Source organism: Melanotaenia boesemani, chromosome 21, assembly GCF_017639745.1.
Source record: "Melanotaenia boesemani isolate fMelBoe1 chromosome 21, fMelBoe1.pri, whole genome shotgun sequence".
Lineage (NCBI taxonomy): Eukaryota > Metazoa > Chordata > Actinopteri > Atheriniformes > Melanotaeniidae > Melanotaenia > Melanotaenia boesemani.
The window spans coordinates 22,522,736-22,545,996 of NC_055702.1; the positions used below are offsets into that span (position 1 = coordinate 22,522,736).

At 39.7% G+C, this 23,261-nt stretch overlaps 2 protein-coding genes and 1 long non-coding RNA gene across 5 annotated transcripts; 2 read left to right on the forward strand and 1 right to left on the reverse strand.

The window, feature by feature from the left end:
- The first annotated feature begins 181 nt into the window (after positions 1-181).
- LOC121632498 (ubiquitin carboxyl-terminal hydrolase 22-like) lies at positions 182-8,416 on the forward strand. Of its 2 annotated transcripts, XM_041974064.1 has the most exons (3): positions 182-652; positions 7,158-7,290; positions 8,220-8,416. In XM_041974064.1, the coding sequence occupies exons 1-3, from the start codon at positions 533-535 to the stop codon at positions 8,228-8,230; spliced, it is 264 nt and encodes an 87-aa protein (XP_041829998.1). In that variant the 5' UTR covers positions 182-532; the 3' UTR covers positions 8,231-8,416. The 2 variants fall into 2 exon arrangements, with proteins under 2 accessions (XP_041829998.1, XP_041829997.1); XM_041974063.1 differs by lacking the exon at positions 8,220-8,416 and having other exon boundaries at positions 7,158-7,535.
- Positions 7,566-12,438, reverse strand: LOC121632500. Of its 2 annotated transcripts, none has more exons than XR_006008917.1 (4): positions 12,273-12,438; positions 11,161-11,290; positions 8,638-8,814; positions 7,566-7,983 (listed from the first exon to the last, which is right to left on the reverse strand). It is a non-coding gene; the product is annotated as an uncharacterized LOC121632500 (long non-coding RNA). The 2 variants fall into 2 exon arrangements; XR_006008916.1 differs by having other exon boundaries at positions 8,655-8,814; positions 12,273-12,437.
- Positions 12,439-12,522: 84 nt separating this feature from the next.
- On the forward strand, positions 12,523-22,840 carry LOC121632496 (5'(3')-deoxyribonucleotidase, mitochondrial-like). The gene is given in 6 exon segments (XM_041974059.1): positions 12,523-13,750; positions 13,982-14,082; positions 17,327-17,387; positions 17,496-17,550; positions 17,553-17,609; positions 21,470-22,840. Coding segments are annotated over 6 exon segments (678 nt in total). The 5' UTR covers positions 12,523-13,486; the 3' UTR covers positions 21,610-22,840.
- The last annotated feature ends 421 nt before the right edge of the window (positions 22,841-23,261 follow it).

Genomic DNA, 23,261 nt, shown 5'->3' on the forward strand with positions numbered 1-23,261 from the left:
CAATGAGCGTCTTCATACAAACTGATGTGGGTTACAAGAAAATGGAGCCAATCACGATGCAGCACCCATTCTTTAGGGGTGGGACTTAATAGAAAAAAAAGCTATTTCTCAAACGTCAATCAAGCTAAAAACTGGACTGTCATTGGTCCACCTCCTTGAATGAGGAGGGTCTTGATGACAGTTACTGTGTAATCGACTGTTGAAATTCCAATGCTAAGCAACTTTAGCCAGCGTGCTAACATGTAAATTAGCCAATGTGTAGAACTATATAATGTGCTGCGCAATCCCGAATTCAAGCGCGTGAATGATATTTATTCCCAAAAAATAGGCACATTTTGAAATTTGCCTTGATGTTTGCTACTGCGCGTGTCTCGGCTCCCGCAACCAACATGTCCAGTTAGCCCGAACGCAGCATTCGGTGGGTAACGAACCTGGCGAGCTAGCCAAGAGCCCATTTGGACTGTGGCTGTGTGGAGGGATCTGAAGCGGTTTCGTCGCTCACAGGACAATAAAGCCGGATGCTGTGACTACAATGAGTCCCGGAGGCTGCCCCCATGTCAATGGCTTCAAAGTGGACAACTGGAAGCAGAACCTGAGGCTCATTTATCAGTGTTTCGTGTGGAGCGGTTCCGCTGAGACCAGAAAACGCAAGGTAACAAGTGACAGAAATAATGTTTAGAAGCTGACTCTAACCACATCGTGTGTTTTTCTGGGTGCGCGTATGTTTGCGTGAGCTCGCATCGCGTGCGTGGACAGTTCCCCGCCCTTCCAAAACAACACAAACATCGGATACCCAGACACTTGATGCAAAACTACTGTTGCTCTCAGTTAAGTACTACCTGGCCTCATGGGCTTATTTTTTTCCCTTAAGAGTTAGCCTTGATACCAACCCGACAGGATATCCACAGCTACGTTTAAACCAAGCTTAAGCAAACTACTGTAATGAACCCTTCGTTGCCGACGGTTAGCCTTCTATCGAAGCGAGAACCCACACACTAGATCAGAGGGCTAGCCGCCTTTAATGTGCATCTGTTTGCATTGGCTCTGCGCCTGCAGCTGCTCTACTTCCTTCCACCTTCAGACAGGGGTATTTCCTTGTTTGTGGGCCATTCTCAGATTTGGAATAAGTTAAAAACATACATCGTTACCACATATCAATCAGCACCCCGAAAAATCTACACGAAGAATGTTATGTAGCTGGTTAAAAAAAACAGGACATGTGCGGATAGTACAGATGTGCCAAATATTAGCATACTGCGCTTGCATCTGCAGTGTACGATTGCTTTTATCCTGCACTTGTGTGCAGTGGTACAAGCATTAGCCCACTGTCATGTGCAGGGGATCAGTGGGAGGCATCTAGACTGAAGTAAGTGGTGCGAGTGTTTTTTAAGGATCTCCTCCTCCAATAGCCCAGGCTGGCACACATGCACCCCTGGTTAATATTAGTTCATCTGGATCCATTGAGGTTTTGTCTTCCACTCAGTAATGGAAGTTGTGGTAGTATATTGTCCGTGAGCATATAAAGCATTGCATGCAATACCATAGCTGTATATGCTATTTAGTTGGTTCTACTATGTATCTACTGTGCAACAACACTCACAAGTGTTACTGTTTAAAATAAAAAGAAAACAGATGGTCACAATCAACACTTAGTGTGCATCAAGCAGACAATGACCTTCTAATGCAGAATTAATTTTCTTCATTTGTTCACCTTGAGAATTCAATCTTTGCTCTTCAGCTGTGTCTTATCACATGTTTATCCAAAGATGCTCCCATGGAGTGTGTTGATTTGAAGGATTATTATTATTATTATTATTATTATTGTTATATCGCCAGAAATGATTATGTATTAATCTGCACATAATGGTTAAGATGATATTGTATTCACCAAAACAGGGTGAAGACAAGAGAATATAAGTATGTAAGTTGCTTTGGATAAAAGCGTCTGCTAAATGACTATAGAATAGAATATATCTTTTTTTAGTGGCAACTGTTGCAGTAAACTGATATAAACACAGATTAGCCACAAGCCTTAAAAGCATTTACTGCACAAATAAACCAGATTTGTTTTCTGCCTGGAAACTTTGGGTCCTGGTAGTTGTGTGTTTGTGGTTTGAAACACTGAGGCAGTAGCTGAAAAAGAGAGACACCTGGACACAAGCAGCACTAATTTAAGTGACAAATGGCCTTGTGGTTTCATCTGATAATAGTCTTGTCTGTGTTTTGGTGTTCTTTCAGCTCAGTGCTGCATTCAACCCCCTTGATCACAACATGTTGCTACAGAGACTTGAGAATAAGATTGGGATCAAGGGCAATGCTTTAAACTGGTTTATTTAGGTTATTTATTTAGGTTTTTATCCTGCTCATCTGACAGGTTTTACCTTGTTCAAGCCAACACTGTATCCTCTCCTGTAATGGTTCCCAACTGTTTTTCCTTGAAGATCTCTGTAATGCAAATACCAAAAAGCAGTGACTCCAGCCCTTTATGCTGAAACCATACTTTCACTTGCTAGCTTCTCAGCACAAATGTGTCCTTTCATGCCCTTTTTAAGATGCGTTATGAAACTTTCCAACCTTCAAACTCCACGTTCTGACTCATTCGATGGCACAGTGACGTTTATTATACGCGTCTGGAGCCGTTGCTGTCCAGCAGCACCCCAAGGCTGAGAAACTGCACTTCATGACTTATTCCTCCAGTATGCTGCGTGACGTTGGAGCTGGGTTTTGCTTAACGCAAGTGGACATCAACACACTGGCTAATTTGAACATGCACCTTGGCTAATTCAGCAAAAAACAGAAAGTAAGAAGACATCACCATTTTTTTTTTTAAAGAGAAACAAATCGTCTGTACTGTGGTGTTTTTCAGACTTGTTTCATTAATGAAAGGGTGCAGGAAAAATCAAGGTTGCCAGGATAGTCATGAACTACTTCACTGTTATAACTGCACCATCTCACTGACCTCACTAAACTACATAGTACATGGATCAAAGGTGATCGGATGCTCGAGGTGTGGCCTACTAAGTAGCTTTTATTTATTTTAGACTATGGACATGTTTTGTAAGTGAGTGTTTTAAGGCTCGCAGAATGTGAATATGTGGATGCACCTCAGCTTGTCTCTGTGTGGACATGGCCTTAATTTTACCCATCACACAGGCTCTGTACAGTCAAAACCTCGCAGACCCCTTCTGCTTTTTGGGGACCTTCATGGGGGTTCAGGAACCCAAGGTTGGGAACCACTGCTCTACAGTTACCAGAGTTTATTTTGATGCTCCTCAGGGTTCTTGTCTTCTTATTCTCTTCACTTTATACACCCTCCCCTCTGGTCACCATCATCAGGAATCATGGCGTACATTCCCGTTCTTTATGCCGATGACACCCAGCTTTATTTGTCTCTGCTTCCTGATGAAACAAATCTGTTGTTGAAGCTCCAGCCTTGTCTTCATGATATACAAGCATGGATGTCCAGCAGCTTCCCTAAAGTCTCTAAAACTGCCTTCTTCCAATTACACAAAATTGCTAAAACAGAAAGCATCCTTTTTCATAGTGATGCAGAAAAACTGGTCTGTGTTATGGATATGAGCGAGAGAGAGAGAGAGAGTTTTTATTTGGTTTGTTAAGGACTTTGATATGCAGTCTGCTTGAGAAAGTGCCATATAAAGTGATTAACTCCAGGGCTTTAGACTAACTTTAAACTTTAGACTAACTTGCATCATTAACACTAGTGCACCACTTAAATTGTTTTCAGTGCAGCAGTTTTCCATTTTATTTGTAGGCAAAAAGGATGGACAGTCCAAGCTGTGAGTTGGAGGACAACACATTAGCATCCTCCAACTGGAAGGTTGGTGGTTTGATTGCTGGCATCTCTCCATGTACGAAATGTTTGCACACTGTCTCCGATATGCTCATCAGTGTGTGATAAGAGTCAAGTAGAGCTGTGTGACAGGAGCTATGCATCGTGAGCTATGCATCGTGAAGCATTTGCAGAATCTACACAAGTATCACTGCTTATTTTTCCCTTTTTCTTTCTTGCCATGTTTGTTCAATAAACAGGGACCAACAGGGATATGTTTCTGATTTTTACCAATTCAGAAAATTTAGTCTTGCCTTCGTCTTGCCCTGAGCTCCCCACATTCCAGTATGATGCAGCATCAGAAGGAATATCCACAGTCTGACCTGCTGTGGCCTCACCAGCGACCCACTTACAGCTTCCTTGCCCAGAGGTCGTTTGTCCAAATCACATTACGCCAGACCAGGTTTTATGAACACAAAGGGGCGGGAAGCCTCTATATAACTGTATTACTTTCCCCCCATCACCTCTCAAAGAGAAAATTCTTCTATTTCCAAGGAATACGAAAGTCTATAGAAACTTGTGTGTATAATCCAACTACATCATTAGCAGAGACATGCAAACGCAAGCGGGTTTTTTAGAGGGAAAAAAAGCAGAAAGCTAGAAAAGTAGATGGTTGCTAAAAGACACGACAGCTCCTAAAGTTCAGTGACAGTAAGTGCTTCACATGTGCAGTCAGTCTCAGATGCTGATGTGAAGACGCTCGGCTGACACACATTCCTACATGTGTACGATCGGCTACACGTGCACGCTGCAGCACTGACACCTAATGGAATGATTGAGGAGGAATTGATGCATTTTGATGCATGTTTATATAATTCATGTGGTGTCAACGTGTTACATGTGTGACTGGAAAAGAATCCATGTTTTTTTCTTTCTTAAGATGAGCAGAGGAAGCTGGTTGTGTTGGTAAACACTGAGTTGTGCATGTACAGATCTATTTTCTCATGCAGTGTTAGCTAATTTTATGTCAATCATCCCATAAAGATCCAGAACAGAAGTCCGGGTTTCATTTTATTTTTGTTTTTCTCTTCTGTTTTCATCCATGTTTCTCTTCCCTGCCCTCCTCTTCCAGGCATTTGCTCATTTCTTCTCACCTCCTCATCCTCATGCTGGCTCGTTGGCGTGCCAGCTCATCAGCGTTTGAACTGTTGCTATCTTTCCTCCTTCCACATTCGTGGCCGCCCACCCTTTTTTTTCCGCGGTGACTATCAAACAGAATGTATAGGAAGCCAGATTAATAATTCAGTTCTCCACTGCATGTTAAGTTTACATATTTATTTAATGACTTTTACAAAGCCATTGTGCAGCAGAAGTTTTGAAAACAAGCGATCTGCATGTTGGCAAACATTAGATTATTACTCATCAGGAGAATTATAATCAATCATTAGGAATCTTATTCCTGTCCATCTGATATGTCAAAGCTCTTTACAGATGCTAGTTTATGGACTCTGATTTTTAACAGATGTATTTCTCTAGCTGTAATTACTAATAAATGAGAATTAAAACCAAAACATTTCCTACTCAGAGCTTTTGAGACGCTAACCCTAGAAGGAATATTTTAATTTTTTACTACCTAAAGCTTTTTCTGATAAATAACACAACTTTTAATAAAAGTTGAATGTCAGATATCATAATCCTGCAATTTTTATTTAGTCTTCTAAAGTTCACAAGCTGCTTTGTTTACTTTCCTATCTGTTTTCTGGAACTTGCCCAACATACAAATAAGGAAACCCAACTTCTTTTGGTGTTTTCTTTGATTTTTTTACCCTCACCAGAGACAAAAACTCCATTTTAAGTTGCCCCGGGTTGCAGCATGACAGTGGAGTGTTATGAGAAAGCGAGAAATTGGAAAAATAAATGAACTGATTGTTTCACAGGCACTGCATTGTGCGTAAATTAGTTTTATCTCTTTGGGTTTTAAGACACGAATAAGTGTGATAATCAAATTTGTGTTTAATTTTTAAACCAGCCCACCTGATACCAGCAACCATGTCACGTTCAGAGTCGCCTAAATCCCCTTTCTTCCTTATTCTGATGCTCACTTTGAACTCAGCGTGTCATATTGACCATGTCTACATGACTAAACGCATTGAGTTGCTACCATGTGATTGGCTGAAGTTAAAGGTGAAGTAGCCAATGAGTGCATCTTAGAAGTGAGAAACATCCACACCTCTATTGTTTATTTCCAGGACAATAAAGCCATAAAACCTACTTTGATTATTTTCATGAGTACATTTCTTTTAGAAAAAGTGTATTATTATGACCAAGGCATAAAATGGTTCTAAAATGAATATATTACTACTAACTGTATTTGAAATGAATTGGACATTATGGCACTGAAGGCATCTTTAAAGGCAAAATAAGTAAGTTAACACCTAGTGTTTCAAATCAGAACTGCAGTCGAAAGAGAAAAACACGGAGAGCGTTCTTCCTCCCTCCCCCACCTCCCCCTCAGAGTTTCGCGTAGGTTGCCGCACTTTTAATTTAATTTGATAGTATTTTCTTAAGTTTATAAGGACAAAGACAGTATTCACTTGACCCAAACATCATTACATTTGTTGTTGTAAACCAACAGGCCACCAATTTACTCCACTAATACGTCCACACAGTCACAAATTAATTTAATGAGTGCCGAGAAATAAATTAGACTAAAATCTTTGTAAATCAAGATAAACTTTTCAGTTAATTTAAGCAAAATTCCGGTGTTTACCTGTCGAGGAGAAACTTTGCCAGCTCAGACTTCTCCACCTTTCAAAAGATTCTCCAATATTGATCCTCGTTTTATTTTGTTTTTGGTCGTTTGCTTTTTTAGCAGGATGTTGAGGCTTTTTAGGTTTTTCTGAAACTATTTCTGGTCCGCTTCTTTTACTAGCTTCCATACCTGCATGCTGCTGTTGTTAGGCAACTGTGGGGAGTCGCATGTGATTGGTTAAGGAACCAGGAAGTTGGAAAGAGCAACACGGTGCACCCAAGTTATTCCGGCACGGAACTCTTATTTTGAAGGAGAAAAACTTGACAAAGACATTGTTGATGTACGAGATAGATTGTTTATAGGGAAGCTTCCTTTTATCCCTCACAACAAATGAGAATATTTTAAATTATTTTTACAGAAAAAATCCTAATTATTCAGCCTTTAAATCTGGACTGTGTTTCCTCTTTAAGACCTCTAAAGATGATTTTTTTTAAAATGGATGGAAGCTGCTGATGCTGTCAGTCCAGGATTCAGGAAGTCTGATTGTGTCTTTTTGTCTCCTTGTTTTTATCATTTCCCTCTTGTTTCTTTCCTCAACCCGCTCTTGTCTTTCAGGCCAAGTCATGTATCTGTCACATGTGCGGCGCCCACCTCAACAGACTCCACTCCTGCCTCTACTGCGTCTTCTTCGCCTGCTTTGCCAAAAAACATATCCACGAACATGCCAAGAGCAAAAGACATAACCTAGGTTGGTATTTACTTTAGAAACACACACAGACTGTCTACTCAGTGTCATGCAAACATGTGAAGCCATCTCTTGTTTCTTTAAATTTTGCTTTTAAGGAACCAAACTTTGTTGTGATCTTTAAAGTGTTCCTGAGCAAACGTTTCTCAGGCTTTCTGAAGACCTATCAAGGTTTTTTTGTTTCATCACTAATGTAATAAAATGTTGTTTTTATACATACTGAAAACATAAAATTGCATGTTTAGGCACTTTGTTACCAGCAGCCTGTCACAAAGACACAATTTGTTCCCATTTTTATTATTTCCACCTACGAAAAATGCCTAAGCCAAGACAGTTTGACAAACAGATAATAGTATTGGCAAAGTGGAGGAAAAAGCCAGCACCAAAGAAAGAAAGCACAAAAACGTAAAATATCTGAAAGTCATATCATTTAAAAAAAACGGGAACAAATCCAGTAAAGATATGATGCAGGTTCTTAGATCCATCCAAACCTTTTGCTGTCCACTGAAGCCTCATCTGAAATGGAAGGATGGTTGTCAAGCTGCCATTCTTAAGGAAGGGAAACAGGGAGAAAAGGCGGAGGTAGGTCACATGACCCTAGAACTGGACTGAAAATCAGCAGCAGGTCTGATGTAGGTAGGGATGAATCCTCTCCAGAGTCTGAACCTCAATGTTATTGAAACAGTGTGGGATCATCTGGACAGAGAACAGAACAAAAAATCAGCCAACATCCAAAGAAGAGCCGTGGAAAGTCCTTCAAGAAGTCTGGGAACTAATACTAAAGATTACTTCAAGAAAAAGCTGGTTCAAGAAGGTTCAGTTGAACATAAAGAGATTCAGACTTCCAAGTTAATTAGAATCGTACAAACTATGTTTTTGCATTTTTGTTTGCATGTTTTGATAAATTTCTGCACCTGTTTCCCATTTTCCAGGCAGCATGTGAAGAAATGAGTGTTGGTTCAGAACACTGATGCCATGCTGACATCTCTCAAAAACTTCATTAGTGAATTTACTAATGAACAGGGACTTGGATTGGTCTTGGTAGCTGAGTAGGATTAGGTTTATATGTTAGTCTGTTTGCTATATATGTGCTTTATGATTGGATTTCTTGAAAATCCCTTTAAAAAATAAAAACTGTAGAAATTAGAGGATTTTACACGTTAAATATCTTGGTGTGTCAGGGACCAAGCAGTACAAGCAGCGAGGACACAGAAAGTTATTTCAAAACCTGGGTTTTTATTGACCCTAAAATAATACAAAAATCCAAAAGAATGACTAAACTAGCCGGCCATTAAAAGAGGTCAACTAAATTTAACGATACTCAAAAGTTTAACTTAAAATCAAACTTACCTGAGGGAAAAACTGACCTAACACAATGAAGATAACTTATAGTGGTTTGCGCCCCCCCCAATGATCCAGCAGCACATGGTTTTAGCCTGACGAGCTGGCATCCAGATTTAAAGCTCCTCCGCCCTTTGCTACGCCTCTCATCAGTAAGGAAATGAAGCTTGCACCACCACGGTAACTCTAAACAAGAACAAACATGTTAAAGCACATAACCTTCCATTGTTGATACGTATGCACTCCAAATCATCAATGCAAGGTAAAACATGAATACAAATACGGTTTAATATTTACCTGCAAAAAAAAGTATAATGAAAATATGTGACCAACATCACCATCGTGGGGCTTAAGCCATCACATGGATAATTAGCTGATTTTATTTCTCCTTCAAAACGTCCGATAATCTGAACCAACTTCTCTGCTTCTAACTGCAGCTCGATTATTGATGCCATGTTTACCTGACAAATTGAAAAGATACATTTCAGTCGCTCAACTAAATATTTGCATCAAACAGAGACGATCTGGATTCGTCCAGATTTGAATAAAGCTAATGTCAACTGTAGGCTCCCCTCCCCTCCATCTCTGTTATTTCCATAGAGACGGAGCAGCCTGTAACCATCCACTGAACTCCGCCATTAATACCAGCTGCCAAATGATCGACTGCACTTTAAATACCAATGTAAACCCCTCTGTGGTCGTCTGATTAGGAAAAGAAAAGGTTGTGTGGCATTAAAGTGGCTTTCATTGGCAACTGGAAACTCTGTATTTCTTGTTGCCAGGCAGGGAAAATCAAGGAAAGTGGATTTCTGAGGCAGATAATGAATCTCAACCAGAGCCCTCAGTAGCTGGATTTATACTTCAGAGCGTTGCTAAGCACAAGAACAAGATGGTAAATTTGGATGAGATGATATCACATTTTGACTAAACACAATGTCCCTCAAGGACCGGAGTTTGAGATTCCTGCCGTAGATGGATCGAATGTCTTGTTTTTATCACAGAGATCAATGTAAATGTAATCAGTCTAGTTTTGAGATAGTTTTATCACCCAGCACCTACTTTAACTGGTAATCAGACCTACATGTGAAGACACTGAACAGTGGAGAAAACTCATCGCAATGCTTCTGGATAGCTTTTCTTTTTATCTTCTTACTCTACCCTGTTTTAAGTTGGTTACTTTTTAAAACCATGCGTTACCTACAACATTACCAAACAAAATTAAAAAGAAATGTTTAACGCTATGCAGCACCCTGTTAGTCTTGAGCTGTAGCTTCCTGTTATATTCTCCTCCTAACAGATTTGGGCTGTTCAGAGCTGGCAGTGGAGCACTGCAGCGTTCTGCAGAGGACACTCAGGGTGTCGGCCACAAAAAGCTGGTTTTGGCAGATGTTGAGACTCTGTTCGGTGGTTTTATGCAGCTTTCTTTGCTCCACTTATCAGTCCACTCAGGAAAGACCTCCTGTGGTGTGTTTCCCAGAGTGTAATTGTTTAATTAGTTTACCTCCTGAATTAATTGCTGCAGAAAAACTAAAGTAAAACAGTCAAACAGAGAAAAAGGGACCGATCTCAAGAAACTGGGGAGAAGGTAATTAAGATGTCTCGATCACACTCAGTTAAATTAGCCTTCATCAAAGACACCTCCTCATCCTCCTCCTCCTCTTTTTCTTTGCCACTTCATCTCTTTCATCCACCCGTTTTTCTGCATTTTCACTCAGCCTTTTGCCGCATTCTGTTTTCCGTCTTATGCTGGCTCCACTCCATGCATGGTGTACCAAACAAGATGCACCGTGCAGGTGCTAATCTAATCTCACCAGTTTCTCACAACATGTCATATCGTCATAACCCTTCACATTAGCACGCCAAGTGTGTAATGACTGTGTGAAATAAATGGAGTCAGTTAAAAACATCCCTTCTCTGAACGTTTAAGCTCACTTAATCTCAGTTATACTTATGAGGGTTTATTTAATTAACACCATTGCTCTTACCTGAGTGTTGTCTTCAATCTATATCACCATTTGCCATCACAATTCACATCACCCTAAAAAACTAACTAAACAGCAGTTGAACAGGAGTAGTTTAAACGTTTTTAAGCTAATTTCTGTTGTTTATTTGACTCTGATGCTGTTGCTAAACAAAGCCACTGCCTCAAATCATCACAGGGAAATCCATGGGGTGGAGGTGGGTTGAAATAAAAAGCTTTTAATGATTTATTTAATGTCACAGTCTGTGGGAGTCTAATGAACAGGTGATCAGATGCCAAATTAACCAACTGCTGTCTGTCTGCTAATGTGAATAATTAACTGCAACATGTTTTTGGTCTTCTACCTAAAAATTAAGCTAGCTCCAACATTAATTGACCCATTCTGGCCTTGATTTCTGTCTTTCGCCAGTGCTCAATTACAAAAAAAGGTAAATCAGGACCTTCAAGAGAAAATTAGAGTATCTTTGCCAAATTTCCAAAATAAATGGAGCAAAAGTGAAGATGTAAGAATGCCTGCAATTATGAGTATAAAGCAAGAAAATGTAACATACAGTACAGCTAGCACGCCTAAGGAGTGCTCCTGGATGTCCAAGGCCCCCAGCACCGTGTCCAGGTGGGACAGATTTTTGGCCAGCAGCTCCCCACTTTTGTTGATCAATTCACACAGCTGAGTCATCTGGCCTGGGGTGTAAGATGAAAGCACAACAACATTTAGAAACTTAAAAGTTTGCAACTTTCTGGCATGCTTTAAAGATCACTGGGGGATCGAAACAAAAGTCAAGTTTCCGTTCGATAGTTTGGAGCAGCGTCCATCATAACTTTACATTCATTTTATAAATCCAAAGCTATTTAGTCTACTTTTTTTCATTTATAAACTTCAATTGCTAGACTATAAGGGAAAAAAGGGGGGGTAAAAAAAGAAAAACTATACACACAACAAGGACATAAACACAAGGATGTGACTACAAGCGTTACAAAATTAAAACTGTTAAGTAACATCCTTCCTCCTCAACACATATAAAATGCAGTGTTTCCTCAGTAGCATTAATAGAGAAGAGATCAATCATTTTCATTGTATGTTAAGGCATTTTTCACTAATCAAATAGCTTATAAAATTATATATTTTTTAATCATGAGATACTAGAATTGTATTATCTATATACACATAGAAGACGAAAAAAACTCAAACAACTGTTCATAATAATCGCGCTATCAAGTATTTCAGTACAAATCGGTCGGTCAAGTGTCCTGTCAAGGCCTTGCAAAAGAGGTAATGCAAGTGCGATTGACAGATGACTTTAAGCCAATAGCATTCAAGAATTCAGTTCATCAGCCAATCATGTGAGTCATAGGCGGGACTACCGGTAGGCAGTCCCCAGAAATTATTTTCTAGAACAAAAACAAAAAGTATAATTTTGACATGTTGTTTGAAGGGCTACCAAGTTCGAGGTTACCCTTAGCGTCCCCATGTACCAACACATCCTCGGATGATAGTTTGCAGAACTCTTGTAGGCCGAGAAAGTCATTTTTGCAGTGTGTTTACATGATAAAGCAAAAAGAGGGCTATGACCAGTTTGGTTGCCTTGCTATCGGCAAGGCATTGGATAGCATGCGCTAGCTAACTAGCTAATACTTCATACTCAGATGAGTTTAGTAACCCTACCTTGAGCGGAGAGCTGCCGCACATTGTTCACAAACTGCTCCAAGGCTGAAGCCATTATTTCCTGGGTCCAAAGTGGAGGTAATTTGCACTGGTTTTCATTCAAACGTCAGAAACAACTCCGTCCGGACTGAGACAGGGGGCCACACAGCCGCCACTGAAAAGCTATCGCGAGATCGTAAGGACAGAACCGCTTTCTACGAGACTTAGGGACGGTAGTTCAGACTCTTAAAGGGCTAGATACACAAAAAAGTACTGGACCTAACGTTTGCCGGTTTTTTTTTTTTTTTAAGTCAAAGCTGCTTTATAAGGTAAGAGCTCATGTCTAAACTATTTTAAAGGATCGACTGAAGTCGTCAAGTTTCCTTTAAGTTCTTAGATAACACAATTCAATTTTTTATATTTAAAAACTATAACTGTGGATGAATTTCCCTTTTCTACGCCCAACACCAACCGACTGATACTGAAAATGTAACAGTGATATAGAACATGCTATATTTAATGAGGCAGATACATATAAAATACATTTCAAATATAGTATATATAAAAATTAAAAATAACTGCTTTTTATTATAAATATTTAATACGTCAGTGATGTGTTGGACAACCAAATAGCTTCTTTCAGATTTGGACAGAAAAAGATGATCACGAATTGGTCTTGTAGGACAGAAATCATCCGCTAATCACCACTAAGCATGTACTGTATTCTTTAAAACGTTGGGAGAGAAGCATCCTTCCTGTATAAACTATCTTTGTTGCAAACCGATTCTTAGTAGAGATTGTTCCTAGCTAAGCGCTTCATTCTCTGCCGTTGCTGAACCAGACGTTTCCTACCCTTTTCACTCTAGACAGCCAGTTGTTACAGATGCTGTGGGTTCGCTATGGAAAGTTCTTGGTCGGCTAACATACTGACAACCGATGCTAATAGCAGTCAGTGCATGTTACGTTGGACCTCCCTTTTGTTTATCCGCTAGCCACTGACAGTTAGCTCAGCTGTAACAGAGTAACGCCCAGAAAGATGAAGTTAAGCTAACATTGACCCTAAACTTTACTAACAATACGACCAATGCTGCACTGTCGACAAAAGGCTCAACTGTCGCAGTATTTGGAAACTTTTTCACTCCCATGCGGACTTTTATCGACTCTTTCCGCTCGCCGTTAGGAGACAGTTGTGACTGTTGGTGGCACTGCAGCACACCGCCAGCCGAGAGTCAACGATGGTACTGTTCCTTACAACCCGCCTACTCGGAAGAGGGAAAACTTTGCTCTGTGATCCGTTTAAGAGGATTTGCATAAACATGTCCTCTTCGGGTAAGAGACTGCGGGTTCTGGTTGACATGGACGGGGTCCTTGCGGACTTCGAGGGGGGGTTCCTGAAGAAGTATAGGGCCCGGTACCCGGAGGAGCCCTACATCACCCTGGATGACAGGAGAGGGTTCTGGGTGTCAACGCAGTACGGGCAGCTGAGGAGCGATCTGTGTGTAAGTGAGAGCTGAAAGTCATTTTTAAAGATAATGAAACAATAGACAGACTTTAATTTGTGCATAATTACACACTCATGACCCAAGATACAAAACATTACTGAAAGACATCTGCTCCCACAATCCAACCTCATTCATGTAACACCTTGATAAAAAAGATGACCTTTGCACATTTTGTCTTTAGAGCACAGGTACATGTTGGTGGTGTCTTTCTGTGTGTCTTGACTGCAGGAGAAAGCCATCAGTATCTGGGAGTCCAAAGACTTCTTCATAGACCTGGAGCCTCTTCCTGGAGGAGTGGAGGCTGTCAAAGAGATGGCCAAGATGGATGAGTAAGTTATCAGAGATCCAGATCATCAACAACCCACGTGACTGCTGATACAGATGCATTTTTTTAATGAACAGTGAGATGTGTATACACCAGAATAATTCAGAGGAGGTTATTGAATGTGAAAAGCTGCATGAATCACAAATGAAACCTGTGTAGAGTGTGTGTCTTATAAAAACCCTTTCAGTCCTGGACTTGTGCACTGTTGGTCAGGTTTGTTAGGATCCATATTAAGTGAATGCATGAGTGCTTTTTTTGTCCTTTCAGGTAATTTCTCCCTGAATTTTACATTAAAAATGTTTCACTACCAGTTTTTTCTGCTAAAGTAAAGTTAAACTTTCAGTAGTTTGAAAAAGAAAATCTATATTATCATTGCAGTTTTTGGGAGAAGACTTTTTTTTTTTTACCTCTAATGACCCAAAATGGTAGTAAATTATTAATCTGACACTGCAAAAAATAAAAAGTAAATAAAAAAAATAAAAAGATCTCGCAGTTATTATTTTTAGTATATTTAGAACTGATCTTTAAACAAAATCCCCAGCTACCAAAAATGGATTCTATTGTTTTATTTAGTTTTTTTTCATAAAAACTGACATTATGTGATTAAACTGGCACGAGCAATTTGAGCAAAAAAAGTATGCATCTGTAATGTAATGAAGTTATTTTGGGAGAGGACTTTTTTGCCCTCTAATGACCTGAAACTAGGGTAGTAAATCAAAGCGACTAACATGGATAAACCTTTCTCAAGCTTAAAACTACAGTATTTAATCAGATTTATGGTGGCACGTGATTTTACTGTCAGTCAGACTGCAGTGTCCATGTAAAAACATTATTGATGTAGGTTGGAGCAGATTTCATGCAGTCTGAGGAAGCCAGCAGGAGCTGCATGTGAATGACACGTCAACATGTAGTAAATCTGTAAAAGTCATTCTAGCTACTCTGACATTTTGCAGGTATTTGTACCATCACCAAAGCGGAGATTATGTTTTCGGCAACATTGGATTGTTTGTTAGCAACATAACTCAAAACTTTATGGACAGATGGTGATGAAATTTTCAGGAAATCTCAGAAATGGAATAAGGAACAAGTGATTCAATTTTGAGGGTGATCGCCCCCTTGATCCAGGAATTTTTTAAAGGATTCGTCCCAATGGGTAGATAATTTAGCAATTAGAGCTTCTAACTAAAAATAATGCCCACAGTCCTTGGCAAAAAAAAACAAAACAATAAAAGACAAAGGCTTGGCAGAGGACTGCGCTCTCTGACTGCTTCTAGTTACAATATTTATAGTAATTAAGTTCTGCATTTGTATAGTTGACCTCTTGTGGGCAGTGGAAATAAGCCAAGAGAATAAATCATAATAATAAAGACAATCGTCTAGCTTAATTAACTTAAAAAGAAAAAATCTCAAGTGCACTTTTATTTCACCCTTTTACACATTGTCTAATTATAGCAGTTACTATAATATGGAGGAAAAAGGGAAGATCCAGCTGCTTTTATCTCTCAGAACAACTTTATCCTAAAACTTGGCCTTTCCAGGTGGTTTGTGCGCATTAAAGATGATGTTCCTCACGATTTTAAGTCAGGTGGACGTTACTGTGTCACCTGAAACCTCTGTGTCTGCAGCCACTCAGATATTTCTGCACGTCTTCTTAGAAATCTGCTTGCAGCTGTCAAGAACGTTCTCTTTCTGCCCCTCCTGGGTCATGTAACAGCTGCATCTTTAATCTTGAACTAGGAGCTATGTATGGAGCTGTATCTTTGGAATGGTTGAATGCATTTTCTGTCTTTTTGTATCTTTGGCTGCAAGGCAGTAATCTTTCAACTTGAAGGCCCCTTTTCTGTTCTTATCTAGATGGTTAAACAGGGCTGGAACTCTGATGATATAATAAGCTCTCAACTCTCTCATAAAGGCTGGTGCAGTGTTTCAACACCTCAAATGACTTTATTTGCATTAAAAGTTGTAGGATATTCCACTTAGAGGCTCCAACCAGACTTTATGACCACTAGTGAGGGCTGGTAAATACACATCTTCACCTTTTTGTCTCAACTCTTTTTTTCACCATATCAAACTGGTATAATGTCCACATCACTACAGACGCTACTGGACTGGAATCTCCCTGCTCCAGTCTCCCGTCACTTGTGAACAAAGACCCCGAGATTATGGGGGTATTTCTTTATCTTTAATGAAGAGCGTAATTGTTTGCTTTGAGAGCGATATATATTTTTTTTCACTCAAATATCATCTTGCTTTCTCAAACCAGTGTTCAAACTTGGTCTCTTTTTCCTCACACTCTGTGCTCTCAAAACTGGTGGTCTTGGATTTTTTTTCTTCTCTCTCGGGTTGCTGTATGAGCTGTCTGTCAAACATCCTACAGCCAATAGAATACGAGATAAATGCAGACCGAGCAAACACCATCTTCCTCAGGGTGCTCTTGTTTTATGCCAACTGTGCCTGATGTTTGAATCAGATTAAATAAATCTCCAGGTGAATCTGAAGGACTAATAGTGGTGTTATTAATCGGACAATCAGCTCAGAACCTGCATCTCCTAATAAAACTAAACATTATAACAAAAAAAGCCACTGTTGTAGAAAATATTCACTATTAAAAGTGAGCCATATGTCATCAGATGCTCTTTGTTGGAGCTGCATGCCCACAGAGCCACCCTGTAAGATGTGATTCACATGCTGTTCATGGGAAGCAGACCACATTTACAGGATAAATCTGACTGTTACAGATTAGTTGGACAGATGTGGAGTGATGTTGATTATGGTCGAGGTAATGGATCTGGAGAGAGTGCTTTAAGGCACACGAGACTTGTTCTTGAATAAATAAAATGAATGAAAAATAGTTCATTTTTTCCCTGAGAGAAGTTGTAAGTGTATGTTGTGAAGAGATAAAACCTTAGTCAGTGATATTTCAGTCACAGTCTGCTGTGATCATAGTTTCCGGGACTGTTCCCAGAAGTGCACAGCCTGGTGGGATAATGCCTAAAAATAGAAGTCGCAGTTAGGTTTCCTCTTCTTGTGGAAATGAATGATTTTCTTTAGTCAGCAGTGTCTGAACAAGCCTGTTTTCTCATCAGGGAAATCAAACATAATTGTTTTTCTGCCTCTTTATCTTCTTGCATGCGAGACATCACCAGCTGTCTCTAAGTCACTGGTCATTTCCAGTCACTAATAACTGGTCTGGGCCTGAATTGTAACTTTTCCGCTCTGATCTTGTTGTTTGCTTCTCCACCTCGCAGCACAGATGTCTTTATTTGCACCAGCCCCATTAAACATTACAAACACTGCCCCTATGAGAAGGTAAGCCTTCCTCTGATCAATAACATGGATGATTTTCCTTTGAAAGTCATAAATGTGTTTAATTTTTCTAACTGATCTTATCTGCTTCTTGTGTGTGTGTGTTTCCAGTATGCCTGGGTGGAGAAGCATTTGGGCCATGACTTCCTGGAGCAGGTCATCCTGACCAAGACAAGACACTAGTCACTGGTGACATCCTCATAGATGACAAGCCCGACATTCACGGTGAGCTTTGTCTGTCATGTACTAAACAAAGTCAGACTATCTTATTTTTACTTTGTCCATCCTGCCTTAGTTACTGTTGCTACATGTGTTCACATGCACTTCAAGACGGCAGCTGTTCGTAGCTGTTTGTTGACTGAAGCTGGCAGAAGCAAGTGCCACCTCCACTGCATTTGAATTGTTTCCAGCTGACTTGTTTTCAAACAAGGATGCTTTAAAACGTGGCTTAAAATATCACCTTGATGCACCTTATCTGTTCCATCACAGGCAAAACGCCCTCACTTCCTATTAAGCTTTTAAGGAGACACAAAAACAGAGAATAATTTGATGACAATACAACCCCAAATCAGAAAAGGTTGAAGCTATAAAAATTGCAAGTTAAGAAAAAAAACATAAAAAAGAATAATTATTCTTATATTGCCTGTGACATTTATTTCATTCATTATTTTTATTCCAATCCATTTCATGGAAACAGCCAGAATAGTGGTGTTATTTTTGCTAGTTGTCTCAGCTGAAAGAAACTGGACTTTACTCCAGTTTCACCTCTGGGTCATCACTTTCACCCTGGCTTGAAGCTTCAAGTTTAACAAAAGGTGACAGTGAGTTGAAGCCTGCAGGGAAGAGTCGTCAAGTGGACCACTAAGTTCTAACAGTTCTCCCCGTGTTTGTGTGGGTTCTCTCCGGTTACTCAGGCTTCCTTCCACCATCCAAAGATATGCATGCTGGGTTAATTGGTCTCTCTAAATTCTCCCTAGGAGTGATTGTGAGTGGTATAGAAAATGAATGAATGAAGACATAAAATCTCAAAGAGAAGCGTTGAGTAGGTCAAGTGGGACCTTGAATGTCGACGCAGTGTTCCAGGTAAGGTAATAAGATTTCATGGTTGACTGTGTCAGAGCCTGCTGTCAAATCTAAAAGCATAAGAAAAAACAGTGTCCCCAGTCTGGTGAATTAGATGTAATTAAAAACTTTTAAAAGTGCCGATTCTGTGCTCTGACAGGCTTTAAAACCAGACTGAAAGACCTCAGGAATATTGTTTTTATGTTTTAATCAATATGCATCAATATTTGCTTTCCAGACAAAGTTGAGACAGCAATGATTTTACAGTGGCGGTGGTTGTTATCATGTACACAACCTCATGGGTTTCATGGGTTTGGTACCCATTTAAGGCTCTCGCATTAAAAAAAAAAGAAAAAGAAAAATCAATCCTAAGAAACCCACCGCTGGTAAATGACACGAGCCAAACGGAGGCAGCTCAGCTCTGCATCGACGTGTGCTAACGTGCATCATATTGGTGTTACAGAATCAGCTGAGTGAGTAGTTAGAGGTGCTGTTTCACCTCTGTGATTGCCTCCCTGTGACTCAGAGGCATATCGGTGGCGTATAAACGTTGACCCCCACTCCGCCTGTGTACTTTTACACGCAACACAGATGCTCAACAAAGGACTGACTGGTGAGGACTTCCAGGCTCGTATGCTATAAAAACCTGGAACTTCTCACCAGTCAGTTCATAAAGAAGAAGTCTTTTGGATGAGAGGCGAAATGTTTTCAAGAGACAAAACAAGTCCAGTTGCCTTTGATTCAAGCTCTTAGGTTTACCATGTACTGCTGAAGATGTGTTCTTACAGGGAAAATGGGCCTAAACAAGTCCTGAAATGCTTCATCACTTTTTGTCCTCATGTCAACAAAAAAAAAATATATATAAAATCAAAAGATAATTTTCCTGGTTATTCTGCATTTCCTCAATCATTTACAATTTGGTATTGGCTGGATTGCTAAATTAGGAAATCTAAAATTAATGAAAGATTAAGATAAAAATGTATCCAGCCAGTTAGAATTGCTGAGTGTTGTGAGGCCCACTCTGAAGCTTCCTGGCTTCCAGGGCTGTTTTATGGGGGTAGAAAATTTCTCTCAGAGCTCCGATTATTACCCTCACCAAGGCGAAGGTCATGCATTCAGCAGCGTTGGTTTGTCTGTCTGTCAGCAACATATCTAAAAACGCTGTGCACAGATTTTCATAAAGTTTTCAGGGAATCTCAGAAATGGATCAAGGAAGGAGTGCTTAAATTTTTTGGGGTGATCCAGTTCTAGACTTGAATCAATGAATTTTTTTATAAGGATTCTTTACTATGAGGAGATAGGGATAATTTTACCATTAATTAAAAAATAATGCCCACGATCATTGAAAATAAACAAAAACAAATGACAATGGCATGTCTGAGGACTGTGCTCTCTGATCCCAGTCTGACGTTGATACTGCGTTGGATCACCTGGAAGGACTTTGCCCTCTGCTCTGATCTTTGGCTTCGCTGTCAGGCAACAAATACCCTGGACTTTCAAAAACAAAACAAACAAGTACAAAGCAATGACATAACAATGCTTTCTTTGTCCAACCAGCGTCTCAGATACTAAATATTCCACAGTCAACTATCAGTGGTATCATAACAAAGTGGAAGCGATAAAGAATGACAGCAACTCAGCCACAAAGTGGTAGGCCCCATAAAATGACTGAGCAGAGTCGGTGGATGTTGAGGCTCATAGTGCACAAAGGTCTGCAGATTTCTACAGAGTCGATTGCTTCAGACCTCCAAACTTCTTGTGGCCTTCAGATCAGAGAGCTTCATGGTTTGGGTTTCCACGTCCGAGCAGCTGCATCCAAGCCATACATCACCAAAAACAACGCAAAGCGTCGGATGCAGTGGTGTAAAGAATGCCACCACTGGATCTGACAACCTGATGGAAGAGTCTGGGTATGGTGGTTGCCAGGGGAACGGTACTTGTATGACTACATACTACAACATGTAAAGTTTGGTGGAGGTGGGATCATGGTTTGGGGTTGTTTTTCAGGAGCTGGGCTTGGCCCTTTAGTTCCAGTGAAGGGAACTCTGAATGCTTCAGCATACCAAGAGATTGTGGACAATTCCATGCTCCCATCTTTGTGGGAACGGTTTGGGAATGGCGCTCTCCTGTTCCAGCATAACTGTGCACCAGTGCACAAAGCAAAGTCCATGAAGACATAGATGAGCGAGTTTGGTGTTGATGAACTTGATTGGCCTGCACAGAGTTCTGACCTCAACCCGATAGAACGCCTTTGGGATGAATTAGAGCGGAGGCTGAAAGCCAGGCCTTCTCCTCCAACATCAGTGTCCGACTTCACAAATGCACTTCTGAAGGAATGGTCAAAAATTCCTATAAAAACTCCTAAACCTTGTGGAAAGCCTTTCCAGAAGAGTTGAAGCTGTTATAGCTGCAAAGGGTGGACCAAGGTCATGTTGAACTCCTTTGATTAAGAATGTGATGTCTAATAAGTTCATGCAAGTCAAGGCAGGTGAGCCAATACTTTAGGCAATATAGTGTACATCTGACCTCAGCAGAGCAGCTCTCTGTTACTAACAGACACTAATGCATCCTAAACTTTAATAGTATCTGTTACCTGCTGCTTCTATAACCCTGAAAGCCAAATATGTGTTTTATATCAAATTACAGAAAACAGATCAGTCTTTATCTCTTAAGTACACCATAGTTTCTGTTTATAGTCTGGAAAAGCTCAAATATACCACATTTAAAACTTAAATGCCTCAATGCTCAACACTTAAAACAGGGATCTAAAATTCAACAAACCTTTTATTATTATGACAAAATTATATTTATTGGAGGGGTTCAGAAATCTCAGTTAATTAGTGCCAGTGTATTTTAATGACTTAATGTGGCAATTTAAAAAAGAAATAAAAGAAATAAAATGGAAAAAAAAAAAAAACAAAGCAATAAAATGAGCTAATTCTTCTTTGTGTTGCATTGTCTGGGTCCGCTGTGTTGTCTCAGTGTTTTGCATCCTCACAGTTAAACTTGTTTGTTTTAATCAGGGGTGGAAACCAAACCAGCCTGGGAGCACATCCTGTTCACCGCCTGCCACAACAAGCATCTGTCCATCAGCCCCTCCCAGAGACGGCTCCTCTCCTGGTCGGACGACTGGCGGGCTATCCTGGACAGCAAAAGGCAGTGAGGAACTGCATCACCCACAAGCCTCAGAGTGTTTTTGGTAGAACTGGTGCCGATTGAGAAAAAAAAAGAAATTATATGGAAATTTGTTTCTCACTGTAAAGCTGTTGGGAGAAGACATTCACATATTTGACCACAAGAGGGCACTGTGACTCCACGTGTGACGTACTTCCACCACTTTGATGAACACAAGAAAAGAGTAATTGCATGGTAGGTTTAAAAGGTCAGGCTATGTTGATTTGACTAACTGGTAGCTGATATAATTGTGAACACTTCTGTTTAAAAAAAATCCAACTCATTTTATTTTTGAGCAGTTTATCTCGTTACAAAAGGTGAACCAGTCTCTCACAGTATTGTGTTGCATAAATGGGTCAGTGGATTGTGATTCACGCACAGCATCAGGGCAGTCCACTGCTCACAAAAAAGGTTTAAAAATATTCTCTCAGACTCATCAACACTGGTCAGTGTGCACGAGGGTGTGACAGAAATACAATAACTGTTTTACATGTTCTTTATGGGAATACCACATTAGTATAAATGTAGGTGGACATTAAATGGGAGGTGTGCTCTGGTTTTTATAGAGCTGAAATATCTATATAACTGGTGCTCGTTTTTTGTTATTTTAATGTGATCCTTCAGCATCTACCAATGATCTATGCATCTGACATAACCTGATGAGAAAAACTTATTTACACATGCATGTTGCCAAAACATCACTAGTGTAGAAATAAGTCACTGAGAAGAGTGTGTTTTTTTTTTTATTGAACTTATAGTTCTCTTGTTTTAAACAGGATTTAAAAAAATATATAAAAACATAAGAATTATAATCTTTGATTGTGTTTATTTTTGGTAAAAGTTATTTATAGAAATTATCCTATTCAGATGGTGTCATGAAGAAACGATACTGTAACTAACACCTCACTTCATTTTCACTCTGAGCAGCATGTTTACATCAAATAAGCAAGTCACGTGTTTCTAAGTCAGACAGTTTTAACCCACACAAATGATTAAAACTGGCTTTGAGTAATTTTGTTTTTATTTTTGCCTGTTGCTGCTAACCAGGCTTTTGGAAAAAAAAATCACCAGATGCCGAACTCGTGTTATGAAACACAAACTCACTGCTTAGAGTCGTCATTGTGCCTGGTTTAATGTAAAAACTCAAACATGCTTATTTCTGTCTGTGGAACATTTTTAATGTTTGCTCCACCTGGATTAAAAGAATGACCAAAAAACAAGTGTTTTCATTGTTTTTGTGCCTCATCTGTTTCAGTTCCCACTGTTAATAAAAACAGCAGATAAAGTCAGGTAGTTTTGACAGATGTTGAGAATGGAAACTTGCCCACCCTGAGGGGTTTGACATCCCAGCAGCTGGGGTGAGTTTAACTAAACACCATCAACATGGCTCTTTGTCCTCTTTGTTGTCATTTCCTCTTACCACTGATTATTATCAGTAAAGAAAACACGAAGTAACAGTTTGATATAAGCAGTTTTCCAGACTGGACTTTCCATTTTATTATATCACCAGGGAATATTTCCCAACCCATGAGGTACTGTTGTTTATCATGTCATCATCTAGTTGCAGCTGTGACACTGTCACAACGGTTTGTTTTTTTTTGGAGAATATTGAAAACCTGGTTTTCTTTTTTTAAAGAAGTT